The following is a 15,147-nucleotide window of genomic DNA, read 5'->3' on the forward strand; positions in this document are numbered from 1 at the left end:
ATTTTTCGTCGCCAGGGTGCGACAAAGCAAAGATTTAAACCCTCTGACATCCAGCTGTACGGACCCTCAGAGCCTACAGATGTGAGTGGGGGCGTGGTCAACGCGACTGACGGGCCCGTGGACCAATGAGAGGCGCGCTCTGCTCCGTGTGGGGGCGGGGCCTGGGGAGAAAACCTACGTTCTGAGTGGAGACTCGAACAGCAGCGAGCTTAATCAGGATCACACAACAATAATGAATGGAAACACGTCGGAGCCAAGAAAGTTGAGCTGCGACTCAAAGTAACTGTCGGTCTTCATCTGAAAGTTGTCTGCCGCACCGGGGGAATCTGCTGTGAGGAATGGATTGGCCAGACAAATTAGAAACCACTCTCTGGAAGAGAAAGCAGCAGGACTTTGATAGTAACTTCTGAATATTTCTTTTTCAAGTTTTGAAGGGATTCACTGTAAAACCGTGATAAAAGGTAAATGGCATTTTGGGACAGTAATATGAGACTTTGCCAGCTTCTTTTATATACCTCGCTTTGGAGAAGTGCCTTTTTGGATTAAACTGGTGGGATTACTTTTTTTTTTTTTTTTTTTTTTGGACTGTTTTTAAGTGGATTAACTCCACTAAAATAAACTGAGGAATTGGCAAAGGGGATCTATCAGTTCTGAGGAAAAATGGGTAATATAGAAAGTGTGGATGGCCAGTCGGAGATGAAGCATCACATCATGCCTCTGAAAGTGCCCATGCCTGACCCCACCGAGCTGGAGGAGAAATTTGCTATTGTTTTGGTAAGTAATGATTTCCTTTAAAACTTTAAAACTTAATTTCTATCTTCATTCTGGCTTCATTCACCATTTTTTTTCCCGGAAAATTGCCCCTTAGACACTTCATCATAGACATCAAACCAGACGCACATTTTCTGCGCCTTTGTTTCCAAAAGTGTGTGTTTGTGTGTATATTTACATTGTCCATTATAGGGGCTCTCTGATATCTGAAATGAGCCGACCTGTGCCGTCCCGCCCCTCATTCTGCCTGTTGCCCCCCCCTTTTCCTGCGGTTCTTTTGTCTCTTCTAAAGTCAGACAACGTTTGGCTGAAATGGCAAATCCTGCGCGCAGCATGCTGAGGGTCCTGGGTGGGGGGGTTGGGGTGGGGGGGTGGGCGGGGTAGGGGTAGTGGAGGAGGGACGCTGATATAGACATACTGTATATACTTAGGGGTATTTTTTTTCAGCTGCAGGCAAATCATCTGAAAACAACATTTTCTGAATTCCCCCAAAACTCCCACACACACCCGATCAAACATCCCCTCCCTCTTCCCTCCCCTCCCCTCCCCTCTCCCCCCTCCCCGCTGAGCTCTTAGGAAAAAGGAGCGCCCACTTTTACCCGGTTCGGGTGACATAGTGGGGCTGTCATCTCACCAACAACAAAACAAAACGGAGAAAAAAAAACCCACTTATGAGCACATGAAGGACTTGATACGTTTTCTTCCTCTCAATAGAATTATCACGAGAACTGACAGCAAGTTACTAATTATAAAACAAAAAATACTCACTGAATCATTCACTGTGGTTTGGCTACTTGACTATTTTTATACTATTTACTACGGTTGACATTAAAGCAGACACTCGTATCGTCATCCAAATTCAGGATGAGGTGTCACAATCACATCGTGTTGGAACAAATAACGTAAAATAATACATACATAAACAAATAAACAACAGACAGAGAAAAACAAGTTCAACTAGGGTTTGAGATTTTGAGCAGTGTGGGGATAAGAAGGAAGACCACCAACCACTTCTTTATTCTGACTAATATTTTATCAATTTTGCCCATCGTGGGATGTAAACATCTTTCAGTCTCAAATGGAAGTTCAGTCTTTCCATCTCATGACTCACTGTGATGATTTCAATCCAGAAAGTGAGCTTGTTTGTCACCATTTATGGATAATTGCTGTTGCTATTACTTTTAGCCATACTTTCTTAAAATGTTCACTTTCAAAATCATCAATTTATGTTACTTACTTTTCTTCCAATTCACTATTCCAACATGAAATGAGTAAATTGTACTTATTGTATCATTTTTTTAATGAATTCTGAATACTTTAATACCATTACTTTAAGATTATCCTAAAATGTTTTTAGGATAGCATTTATTTAGATTCTATATTAGATATTGGACGAATTTGAATATCTATTATGCTTCAATGCTTATTTTTTCATATCTTTGTGCAATGTGGAGCTGTTGTGATAACAATCTCCTCCTGTGGGTTGAAACAAAGTGCTCCTGCATATGATTAAAAAACACATAAAACATAATATGATTGAAAAATAAATAAATTAAACAATCAAGTACAATTAGAACAGGAATAAAAAGACTAAACAACATAAATAAATAAACAACTCAATGTGTCATGCTAGTTCGAAAGCCAGTGAGTATAAGTAAGATGAATAAAGTCTCATCTTGTCTCGTCAGTTTGGACACATCATTATTTGTTTGAGATAATTTAACATACATATTCCACACAGTTTGTTTGTTTGATTGAATTTCATTTCTGCTTTCGACGATGCAAATAAATGTAAAAAGTAACTAATACTAAGTAGTACATTTGCTATCGACGGCAGCTACATTTACTTGTACTATGAGTACCATTCATGTAAATTAATGGACGTTGTACTTGAGTACACACTTTGGCGGAAAGTCTGTGATGTCACTGTTGAACTTAAACATTAACCAGTCCAAAATGTTTCTCTTCACTCATAAATATGTATTTGATTGTGCAGTAGAAGCTAGTGGGATTTTTTTTATGTAAAGACATGCTGTTAATATTTAAGTAAAAGAAAGATGGATGGTAGAAAGCATTGGAAGCAAATATTCTCCTAAACTTTATTCAAGTTATTGCTGTTGCGTGTATGGAAAAGTACAGCGTTTACTGGTAAAAAAAAAAATCATCAAAACTCCAACTCACTCACCCACTTTAATGCATTTCTATTTCCATCAGTTGATTAACACCCCAAAGTAGAGAAAAGGGCACGCTGTGGGTTTTCTAAAGGTTTACGTGCATGTGTCATTTCCTGAAGTCTTGTTGTCACGGTGACGTTGCTTGGTAACCACACCAGACTTATACGCTCTGTTAGCTTGGGAGAGTCACAGCTATCAATCTTTTCATATAAGTCTTGACAAGAAAAGCCAGTGAAAAGCTTTGGTTTCAGGTGGCAGTATATAAACATCGCAGTTTAGTTTTGCCACTCACAAGTCATGTCAACTCTTGAGCCTTCAGCTGAGTTGGCATTTTCAGGCTCGCTCATATATGTTTAAAAGTAGAATTTTCTCTCGAAAAAACACTAAAATCCCCTTATAAGAAAGAAAAAGAAAACTTTCACTGGATTTCACTTATTGAATGATGAGATTCTTTATGTTACATTTTTTACACAACACACCAAGACTATACTATTCAAAGGAATATTTCTAATTGCATATTTGACTATTTTAATCCATCCTTGCACTGCTGCACACACCATTACAGTGATCTTAAATTGTTTTAAAGAAAATCTGCCAGTGCACAATCAGAGAAACACAAAATATGAAATTCAAAACTTTCCACTATAGAACCCAGACGACCTGTCTCTTTCTTATTTATTTTGTCAAAAAGTAGCATCTCATTTCTCACGGGTGCTTATTTTGCTCACTCCACATTTCAACGTCACCACACCCAGCCTTGACTTTCAGATGCTTAAGACCTTAATTACAGCGTCACGTGCCAAGGAGCTTGTGTCCGCGCAGCATTTGTCAGATCTTCTCATTCTCCAAACACTTTGTGGACCCTCCATGTTTCTGGACGAGAGCCAGCGTTCGCTTGCCAGAGTCATCAGCGTCCGCTAAAGGCCTCGTATAAAGAGACGAGCACAGCGAGAGGCCATTGAGGGCCCCGCTTGTTGACTGCTGCGCTAAGTCTCAGCTATTATGACGATTATACACCGCGCTACACTGCAGGCGCTAATGTGACAGATCAAGTCTCTTTTACATTCCATGGTGGAGTTGTGAAAACACAGTTTGAATGAATGGGAAGTTTTTCCACAACTATGATGGTTATACTGTCTTAAATAGAATTACATTAATCAAGTTTGTCATTTTGTAATAAAAAAAAAAAAGGGGGGGTTAGTTGTGCTGCCTGGAGAGGAGCAGTTTGACCAGCCTGCAACAACACAAAGCCAGGCCCTGTTATTACGTTCAGCGGAGCAGAGCGGTTGATTTCTATGCATACAGATGTAGACTCAACATTTCGTTTGTGTTTCTGAGTGGGAAAGGTTTTTCAGGCCGCTTAACCCCACCCTGCACCGTCCCATAATAGCTGCAGATTTCCTTTACTTTGTGGGAAAGAACAACATGCTTGTATGTTTAAGTGTCCTTATCAGACAATGGTGTTCGCTCTGCCCCGCTTGCGCCTTGTCGCGAGATAAAAAACACATCAAAAGCTCATGACTTGGTTGGTTGGAGGCCGTTCGGAAAGACGCGGCAATCGCTTTTGCAATCGCTTTAAATCTGTGCGCACTTTGCGAAGCGTCCTGCAGTCTGTGCCACACGCACCCCGAGACGTCGTGCATTGCTTTGTCTAAACTGGGCAAATTTGTTCTCCATACATGGATGTTTCGAAATGGGTCATTTCCCTTCCTGTGGACCGATGTGTTTCCTGCTGCACCATGGCATACCAGTGCAAATGGATGAGTCTGCATCTGCGTGGTGGGACGGCCCCTTTCTCTCCCTCCCTCTCTCCCAGACGTAGTGCACAGAAGTCCCTCTGGAATGACAGCAGCCCATAATGATGTCATGGGCGCTGCAGCCTTTCGCCGGTGTAGTAATATCCCAGGCCTAATGGCTTTAGCAGGGTCGCTCTACTGTCGATGGAGGAGGGGTGAGACCCCTGGGCTGGTTTCGACTCCTCCGTGCAGCCTGCTAATAAACGCCTGGTTCAGATCAAACCGGCAGCATGTGCTAAACGCATCGTCTCAGCTCTTTTCTCATCTCTTTTGTCCAGCGTCGTCAGGAACGGTTTGGAAATGGCTGCTTGGCATATCCCTTCTTCATTTTATGTGGAGAAGTTACATTGTAGCCAGTGGTTGTCACGGTCAGTTCACTTTACAGTGAAAAATGATTTCCTGCAGGCCACTACTGGAGCGCAACATGCCATTAGTGAAGGCAATGATACAAAATCCACTGCCCATAGACTCAATAGACAGTAAAGATGCATAACATCAAAGATTGTATCTATAAAAAGTCGCTCAGTCATTCGCAGGATTCTTATAATAGTCTCCTGCTCTTTTTCCTCTCTTTTTGTCCTTGGTAACTTCCACTTATCCTCGGCTTTCTGTGATTCCAGATGGAAGTGGAACCTCTCATTCACCCACCCAGTCAGTGTTTCCTACATTCCCGTTTCCCTCTCTCCTTCTCCCTGTGGGTCTGCTCTACCAAATAACTTTACCAAATAACTTTCTCCGTACGACTCCGTCCTCAGGAAAATGATGTGAGATGAGTGAGTGGCATTTCAAAGCCCGGGACCCTCAAACCGCTCCACGATTGGAGCACCAGCCCGCAGCTGGATTCCTGCGGTCTCGTCGAGGCTGCAGCCACAGGAGAACTCAGGAGAAGGAAAATTCCCTTTGAACTGGCTATCTGCCACTGTTCTCGGCTGTAATGACTATACCAACATTTTTAAACAGCATACACATATTTAAAAGCTGTTACAGGAGCACCGCGGCGTTATTTTCACTGCTTGATTCTGCTGGAAACCATCATGAGTTGCCTGACTCTGCTTAACTTCACCGGCCTTTCGTCCTCTGAAATCAAGTTGCGTCATGTGTGGATTGTGCTGTTGGGAGCCTTTTCTTTTTAAGTTTTGATTGTTTAAGAAAGAGTTCTCATGCTTAAGGGGCAGCAAATGCTGGGAAAACCTGCAGATGGAGAGGAGGCTAGAGTTATGTCAGTAGTGGTAAGATCAGACGCTGCTGACAATGTGACTCGAGCGCCCCGTCTGACATCACGGTTTTCTAAAGAAGGCTGTAGTGTCTGCGAGATGCCACTGAAGTGGAACTAATAGAGTCAAGCTGTGCGATGTGTTTATTGGACAGATAGCCTAAATCATTTTCATTCGTTTAATGGTGGTCGCTGCTTTTTATGTGGCAGATTTGTCTGTCCGCTCCCTTTTTCGCACAGCTCGTCTCATTCTAATAAGATCCAAAGTGTTTGCAGTGTCTCCGTAGTCCAACCGCCCACTGTTTGGAGGAGAGAGGGAATTATGGGGGTTGACAGCACACAGTTAACTTGGTTTTCGAGTAGCAGTGCAGGCGGGGGGGGGGGGGGGGGGGCAGCACTAGGCTGTCCACCTGGCTCTCTGCGCCCTCCGGCTACAATTCCCCCCAATCTGAGCCGGGTTTATGGGGCATTTCAGCGCATCACGTCTCCCCTGCAGTTATTTTTCCAAGCAAAGGTCAAGTTAGAGACCATGACTGGAAAGATATAACATGTCCACATCTGCTGCGTGTGAGATTATTTATAGGATTAGGTGTCATCTTGGAAAATACTCAAATTAAGTTTCTTCCTCGCCGGCATCCCTAAAGTTCAGTTGTCGCCACGATTTATTTCCTCTCTTTTTGAAAAACAGAAAATGAGAAAGTTGTGGGTGAACAGAGCCTGGCGAGTTGTATTCTTGTTTCCAGTCTTCATGCCAAGTTTAACCAGCTTCTGGCTGTACTTCTCCTTAATTCTCTCGCTCCTGGAGACATGCAAAAAAACTAAACTGCCATAGAGTTAGGACTAATAATAATAATAACAATAATAACAATGATAATAATAGTCATTGCCATTGAAAGAAAAGCATAAGCATTATCTTTTTGACCCTTCAATCGCAGATGTTGCAGACTCTTCTCTAAACTAATTGAAATAGCATGTGTCTGCCTTGTCTGTGTACATGTAAGTATTTAGGGGTAAGTGCATGCGTGCGTGTGCCTATATGTGTCAGCGGGGGTCTACATGTGGCCCTAATGCAGCTGCTGCACCAAGGCTGTAGGTTTGGAGAAATGGTTTCCTCTTCAATACAATGAGGACTCTGTCAGTCAGTGTTGTTTTTAGAAGGGGGGCGGGGGGGGGGGGCTCATCCCCTGGTGCCTTTTGTGAAGCGCCACACTTTTTTTTTTTTTACGTGGATGCTCACAAGATATGCTGTAATCCCATTTAAAGAGCCAGTGGATTACAGTATGGTCCTGCCTGCGTTAGTTATGTGATGTAATTGTTTGCCCGGCCCAGTTTAGAATAGTATCTCAATACTTCTGCTTCCGTTTTCTCCCAAGTGTCACTTCAAGTGAATGTGGTCATGTTGAGAAACATCAGGGAACTTTTTAAAGACGTGTGAAAAGTGACGTGAACCGTGACAACTGTGAAGTCCCACTGTGTTTTAGTTTTTGTTCCTCTATCAACTATAATTACCAGTATTGCTCCATCTAACACAAAGTTAACCTAATTCACAACTTGAGCTTCTCTGTGCAGCTGAGACTTGGATTTGTTGCCAATTTTTCTTTTTGTTTGTCTTTTTTTTTTTTTTTTTTAAACTGGGAAGTCTGTTAAAAGGCCTTACCAGCATGAGTTATTGAGGTATTCATATACCTGCATTCCCGGCATTCCGGGTGTAGATCGCTTGTTGGCTGGGGTTTCCCTCTGTCCGGTGCAAAGGCACAGAGCAGAACAAACAGGATGCACGCCACACAGGAATCAACCCATCATCTCCATTCATGAGTGATTCAAGTACTTATTTGAAGCTTACACTTATATCTTTGTTTACAGGTCAGATTTCCTCGAAACAGTTTGAAAAAAAACAACCAAAAAAACCAAGTACATTAGATTATAGCGTTGTCAGGCAGAAGAGCTGCTGCAGTTTACGTCACTGTCGCATTTGAAGATGGAAATATTGTCGATAAGAAGAAGTAAACAAGCATCCATCTGAAGTTGGCTCACCTCTGAAGCTTGTGGAACATCTGGCTTCAGAAAGACTTTGATCGCAGGATATTTTCTGCTCCATCTCAGGATGCGGCTGCTTGTTATGTTTCAAAGCAGCCTGTTGTGAGGATGGTCTTGAGTTCTGATGCAGCTATCGCTGCTGTCCATCACCGCCATACATCAGTGCTTGAATAAACTGCAAAAGGCGTCTGGGTGGCAGTTCTTGATTTATGAACCAGAAAAAGTGTCTCATAAGCTTCCTGTTGCTTTGTGAAATGGCCATTTGGTTGTGTGTTTTTCTATGAAGCAAAAAAACTGAAGGAGAAGTTTATTTCTCTCAACACAGTGACTCAGGGGTCAGAGGTTAGAAGATGTAAGTTCATGAGAGAAGAGATGGAGCTTTTAGAGGCTGCCGAGGCTGGAGAGGAGATAAACAGATCTCTGCTAAACATTATTGTGTAACATACTGAGAATTGTTCACCCAGTTGTAGCACAGGGAGTCATTAAAGCAGCTTTGAGTGTTGACTGTTTGCTTCCATGTGTGATGCTTGAAGTAAGGGAAAATGAATGAAAAACAGAATATTATTGGGTGCTGCTTTTCTATTGTGTGAACTATAATACATACTGCAGTGGCTCAGACTGGTCAGATGTGTTGCAGTTTTAAAGATCAGCTGTTCTCCAATAAATGACCTAATAGCTTAAAAAAAAAATCCTGGGTTACATTTTGCAACTAACATGAAGTCAAGTGCAGCTGAGTTTCTATGAGTCAGATAATTTCCCTCCCTCATGTGTATAAAGTGCTTTCATTTCCCACGTATACTGTCAGTTTCACATAAGTGAAGGACAGATTAGGTCTGTCTTGATTAATTCCTTTGCAATAATCAAGTGTGGCAGGAACGGACGGGGACTTGCACTAATCCCAAGAAAGGAAAAATGATTCCATCTTTCCATTTCCTCTCTCCCTCCTTGTTTCAGACTGTATATTTGTGAGAGGTGTCTGTTGGCCTCTCGGTCTTGCAGCATCTGTGCGCAGGTCTCATTGCTTTGTTGTGCTTCCCCGGTTTGGGTTACCTCGCAAAAGAGCGACGGGGTGATCGGATGTCTGCTCAAGAGAAAGGGGGGCAGTGTTTTCTCACACTCTGCTCGGCTGCTTTTTCAGCTCCCAACAGGCTTTACCTGTGAGCTGTGAAAAACACCTTCAATCCATTCATGCATACATACATTGTTGGTGTGGATGTGCTGAAAAACACACACACAAATGCTTATATGACACGTAACATGCTAAGGAAAAATTACTCGGGGGTGGTTTTTGATTTCCTGAAGAGAGGAGGAAGTCCCTGCAGCCCAGTGACGACAACCGGCTGTGTGTCTCATCCTGTCTCCTCATTGTATTTCAATATCAAGGAAAAGGAGGAATCCAAACAATAGCTCTGACGGGTGATTTCAAAAGCCTGTCTCGTATGTCTAACTATGTCATCGGTTGATTCACTCTTACATTTGCGACAGATGATGTCATTGAAAGAGGTCAGTCAGTTTGGCGAGCCACCTCGTATACTCATCATGTCCTGTATTTGTCATATACATCACAGTGTGGGCAATACTGTGTAACTGTACCACCAGTATTTCAGCAGCGACATGCTCATAACTGTAATCATCACTCAAGTTTCCACAAGTTTCTTATATTTGGCTTTTCTTGATGTTAGCCTGCGATGTATTTGTGGCCCTGAACAAGAATTAACATACATGTATAAGAGCTGCATGCTGCCGTCTGTATATCGGCACTTTATTTCTGCATCAATGTTGAAAATTGGGTCCTGCTTGTGGAAGACTTTAATACAGATTAATGAATTGAAGCAGCCCGAAGTAAAGTGTGTGTGTGTGTGTGTGTGTGTGGACCAGTAACATCACACTCGAAGCGAGAAAGTATGACGTTGGTTTGAATCTGATCCAGGCATTTCTGGATCTATCGGTGGATCTCTTTGGGCACCCCGTGTTCCTCCCTCAGCAAGAAAACATGAACGTGGTGTTACATGATGGGGTTGAAAATAGCTCATCGGTGTGTGTGATTGCGACCTCTCCAGGGTGTATCCTGTCCCCACCCCTCGTTAGCTGCAATCCGCTCCACTGCCCCATGACCCTGAACTGAATGGATAGCTTAGTAACTTTTTAAAGATGGAACTACAGTCAAATACTAACTTTCAGTGACTTTTAAGAACCAAATCAGACAAATACCTACACGTTTGGTTTTATTTCCCCCCGAGTTGTGTTTGGGTACATGCTTGTGCATATTTTTCTTGTTTCCTCTCTTGAACTAAATCCATCTATTTCTGGTAGAGAAGGACCTTGTGTATCACTTTCCCTTGTAAGCTGAACGAAAACACAGTCATGCCAGGCTCTATATTCACGATGTTTTCTTTGCCTCCTCGTTTGGCTTCATTTCCTAACAGGGATCAGTGGCCCTGGTGTTTTGCACCCCTCTTTAAACAGAGCCCTTCGGTAAAGAGCAACAGGTCTTATCTTACCCTCAGTGGCTGTTTTATTGTTTTTTTTGGTTGTTTTTTTTTTTTTGTTTTGTTGCCAGTCCATTAAAGTGTGTTGCCTTTTCATATATAGTCTAGCTGCTTTGAAACTATATATGTGTATAATATGTTTAGGTTGCTTTAAGAAAAATATTGACATTTGTCCCTCATATTAGGAACACTTTTATGTGTGTCAAGCATAGTAACATGCTCAATGTCCAAATACAGTAAGACATGCTAAAACATGTTGTTTATGTTACTTCTCAAAGGTATGATTAGAGATTACGGGAGACTGATCCATATATGAGGCCTTTAAACAGTCGGGGACAGAAAGTTGTTCGAGTAATCATGTAAATCTGAGTGATTTTGATTGAAGAAGCAGTTCAGTTTCTGGAATCTAGAAATGTGATGAGATCAGGTTGCTGCCTCATCTCACTTTTAGAACCAGAGTCTTGGCCACAAAGATGTGTAAAACACTGAGCTCTTAAAAAAAAAAAAAAAAAAAAAAAAAGACTGCACTAATGATCTATTCATCAAATAAGGAACACTGATTTACCATCAAGTAAGAAATGCACTATAACCTCCTCTTGTCTGAATAGGTGGTTAAAGGTTGGCGCATTGTTGTCTTTGATTAAATCAGCGGGACGGCTTCCAGTAGACTCTGGCCAATAGTCTCCTCTTCCTGGACTCCACCCTGATGAGCAGACGTAGACTGGTCGGGGTGAGGAGGCCTGTCTGGGTCTCCGTGTCTGCACCGCCACGAGCTCAGCCCGGCCTGATGAGCTCTTCAGCCACCCACTCGTTTCCCTGCGAGCTGGTGATAACTGAGTCTGGACTGTGTGAGCCTGTCACTGTGGATAGCAACACCAGACACATGGGGAAAGAAATCCCACCAAACGTGTTTAGTAGGGTTAGTCTGGACTTCCACATTTGATAAAGAAAGGTGGTTCACACTAGTGACAAGGTTTGTGGTTCAATTCTGCCTTTCTGTGTGTGGAATATGCACGTTCTCCTAAATCAAAGTGTACATCTCTGTTCCCCTGTTATTACTCCTGTGATGCACTGGAAACCTATCGTTGTTGTACCCTGCACTTCAACCTGCAAAGGCTGGAGAAATTTGATGGTAAAAGCAGAAAGTTCTTTTCTCTAAAACACACAACTGGAGTCATTTGAGTGCAATCCTGCAAATCATATTTAAAATGCTCTGTTTCGATTTTTTCTGGCAACTTGAATGATGACTAAATTGCCTAAAGAGCCTAAATTGACATTGTTATGAAATGTTTTCCAAATGAGACCCCTTGAGAATAACTGGATTAAAACTTTTGTAGCAGAATTATAGGTCTTAAAGTTCAGAATTCTTCATTTTAGTGCTGGTTGCATGGTTTGTATGGTGTCCTGAAGGAAAGTGTGAAAAAGGTCACGCAGGAAACTCCCAGTCACTCCTTTTCATTTGTACTTCTGGGGGCTTCTGGTATGGCGTTGCAGGTCGTAAACTCGACTCAAGACAAATTGTAAATCAGTCTGGATTAGGAAGGTGTCCGGCGGAGGGCAGATGGAGTTGCCCTGTTGACTCTGATGTGACTTTGGGTGGGTGGGCGGGTGGGGGGGTGGGGTTTAAACCGTGCATGACTTAACTGAGTCCTTGATAGCTCCGCGAGACTCTCCTCAGCTCCTTAACCAGTAACATGACCCCGTGAACCGCTTTAACTGTTGAGTCTCTAAAAGCCTGGACTTCCTTTGTTAGTGGCTCGAATGTCTTTCTGTTTTTGAATTTATCACCACATGGTTGGCCTGTGCCGCACTTCGCCTTTACAACACCTTCCTTTGTGCCAAATATGTTCCGGTTCCAGTTCAGTACTCCTGTCATGAATCAATCTGGGTTTGTAAACAGGTAAACTATCAGGCACATTTGTGAGAAGTCTTGCACATAAGTTTCATAAAATCAGCATTTTTCAGCTTCTTCTCTACCGTCATTTAATTCAGGACTGCTGCAGCTGATTTCAGTGGACAATGTTTAGAGGCATGGACAAAATTACAGATACACACACACACACACACACACACATACACAGGTTTCCTTTGTTGTGGTGCAGAGTATATGTGATGAAAATGTCTATGTTTTCGCAAAACCAAACAATTACTAGCAAAAACGACTACAATCTCAACATAAAGGACATTTTAATGAAACACTCTGGTGCACAATACAGTGAAATGTAAAAAATGCTTTAAATTTTTTTTTATAATTGTTCCACTATCTGTGTTTTTGCAAACTCACCCTGACAGCTTGACTTTGAGGATAGTTTGCTCACAATAAGTAACTATCTGTCATGGCAGCATCACTGATATCCAAGCTCGAGTCTGAGTCTTGTGTTGTCGCCACGACTCTTAAGAATTTGATATTCTTTTTTAAACCACGGGCCTGATGTTTGACACCCTTGCTTGAATTCTCAAATTAGCATCCATGCTCAATGAAAACATGCTGACTTCAGACAGAAAGGGTCTGAGCTGAACACAAAATCAAACCAGGGCTCTTCTCGAGTGATAAGATGACAGTACTACTAACCACGACACCACTATGCAACAAGAAAAAACTGTTATATTCAAACTTTATTCACCTTAGCGTTACTTCACTGGAGAAAGCAAAACATATTCAAGAATAGAACTTTGAAATTATTGTTGTTGTTTTTTTCATGTTGTCCCTTTTCCTTTACAGATCTTCTCGTTGTGATTTATATGTTAGATTAAACAAATGTATTGTTGTGTTTTCTTAATGTTACAGTAAACTACTCAGTGCTAAAGTTACCCGATGTTGTTCACTCTTCTCCCTCACTGGTGTCCTGTCGCAGCTCACAATGGAAGACTAAATGATTTGAGAGATTGCAGCGATAAAAGAACCAGTTTGTCCGGTTGTACAGTCCTGCTGGTGTGTTTTACCCAGACTCTTTGCCCTCCACAGCACCAGAGGCCATACACTGACCCTGCCCACCAACCATTGTCACGGATATTCTATGAGGGGGGAAAAAAAAAATCTCAAATGTCAAAGGATGGGAATGGCACAGCCCCAAATCAAAACAGAGCGTCACACTGAAGCCTTTGTGGTGCCACTCTCAGGTCAAACAAGAGAGGCTGCGCTGGAGGAGAAACTGTGTGGGCAGCGTGGCAGCATAACAACAGGGCAGACATTTCTGGCATATCTGTAGTATTTTTCACCCGAACATGGGGCCGGCGATTCTTACACTATTAAGCGCCATCGCTTCTTCTCCCACAAACAAATGGCTCCTTTTAGCTACTTATAAACACAGGAAGTACAAGATAGCGTCGCTGTGGGAGAAAGTGAAATGAAATTAGCTAAATTGGGTTACTTGGCTCAAATTACCCAAATCTGGTCTGAAGGAAAAAACCTCCCCCCCCCCCCCCTCTGAGTTTTGCCGCTCCGTTATTGAAGCGAACCTGTTTCGTTATGGGTCGTCGCTCCACACACATCTGCACAGTGTCACCTGTGTGTGTTTATACTACCTGAGGCTCCAACTGTCAGCTTCACCTTATAAAAACACAGATCCTCCAGAGTGTCAGTTCACAGTGGCTTTTTTAGTGACTTACAGGAAGAATTCATTGTGCATCTATTGATTTTTTTTTGGTGTGAAATCAGTCTTAATTAATCATTTCATGTCTTAAAATCTGCAATTGAAGTTCTTCAACGATAGTCAGTTTTTGCATTTCTCTTCCCTGAAGTGATGAGTATCTATGTGTGCATCTGGTCTGTGTGTCTTCCAGTACTTTAGAATTGAATTACTACAAAAAGAGACCTTGCTCTTTGCTTGTTTGCCCCACAGTCCTTCTTCTTAGTCTGCATGACTGACCACGAAAACAAAGACAGGCTTTGAGGGGGGGGGGGCTGCACAGATGCTGCTGCAGATATAGAAGCCCATTTTTAAGTGTCAGTCAAGCGGTTTATTACAAAATTAGGCATATAGTCTGCCATCGATCCGCCTGGCGCCATTTATTTGTTCATTGTGTCAACCAAGTAATCGTTTAAACTTCTCCTCAGGTCCAATATTACTGGGTAAGCTACAGTAAATCCATGCAGTCACTAATTATCCATTTAATGGGACAATTGTTTTCTAAAATAATGAAGCCGTGTTCTTTTTAGTTTGATGATAGAAAATAGTTCCTTAGAGGAGGACTTTAAAAGTTCACATTTATTCACGTCACATCAATAAATAAATAGATGAAATAGTGTGGCATTTAAAAAAGTAGTGGCTAGTTCCTTAAATGTGGGAATTAATTTAGAATAATTAGGGTGTGAATGCTTTCATCTTAATCTCTCGCATACATTATTTATTGTTCTTATTTTAAATTAAGACCAAGACTTAGTATCTTTATTAATATTGCACCACATTTTCTGCCCTCAAAAGAACCATTATTTATCTATTTTTGAGGTATTCTTTCATGTGACGATCCAACCAAGGATAAATAGATAAGGCAAACATGTAATCTGTTGAATATATGAAATTCTGCTCCTCACTTCCCACAGTGACATTCCTGCTGACTCTGTTGTAGGTGAATTTTTTTTTCCCAGAGGAGGCGAGAGAGCAGCTTGGGGGTCAAACAAGAGAGAAAATTTAGTACTATAAACTACTACTTTAAACAAGGCACAT

At 42.0% G+C, this 15,147-nt stretch overlaps 1 protein-coding gene across 6 annotated transcripts in view; it reads left to right on the top strand.

Moving 5' to 3' along the window:
* Positions 1-252: 252 nt before the first annotated feature.
* The window catches only part of fmnl3 (formin-like 3), a 33,724-nt gene continuing 18,829 nt past the window's right edge, over positions 253-15,147 (top strand). For all 6 annotated transcript variants that reach the window (XR_013936615.1, XR_013936616.1, XR_013936617.1 and 3 more), the window contains exon 1: positions 253-774. Coding sequence is in view for 3 of the 6 variants with exons in the window: in XM_080495970.1 (XP_080352096.1) it covers positions 661-774 (114 nt within the window). In the remaining 3 variants the exon portion in view is untranslated. The remainder of the gene's footprint in view (positions 775-15,147) is intronic.

The sequence above is a fragment of the Blennius ocellaris genome (genome assembly GCF_963422515.1).
Source record: "Blennius ocellaris genome assembly, chromosome: 5".
NCBI classification, from domain to species: domain Eukaryota; kingdom Metazoa; phylum Chordata; class Actinopteri; order Blenniiformes; family Blenniidae; genus Blennius; species Blennius ocellaris.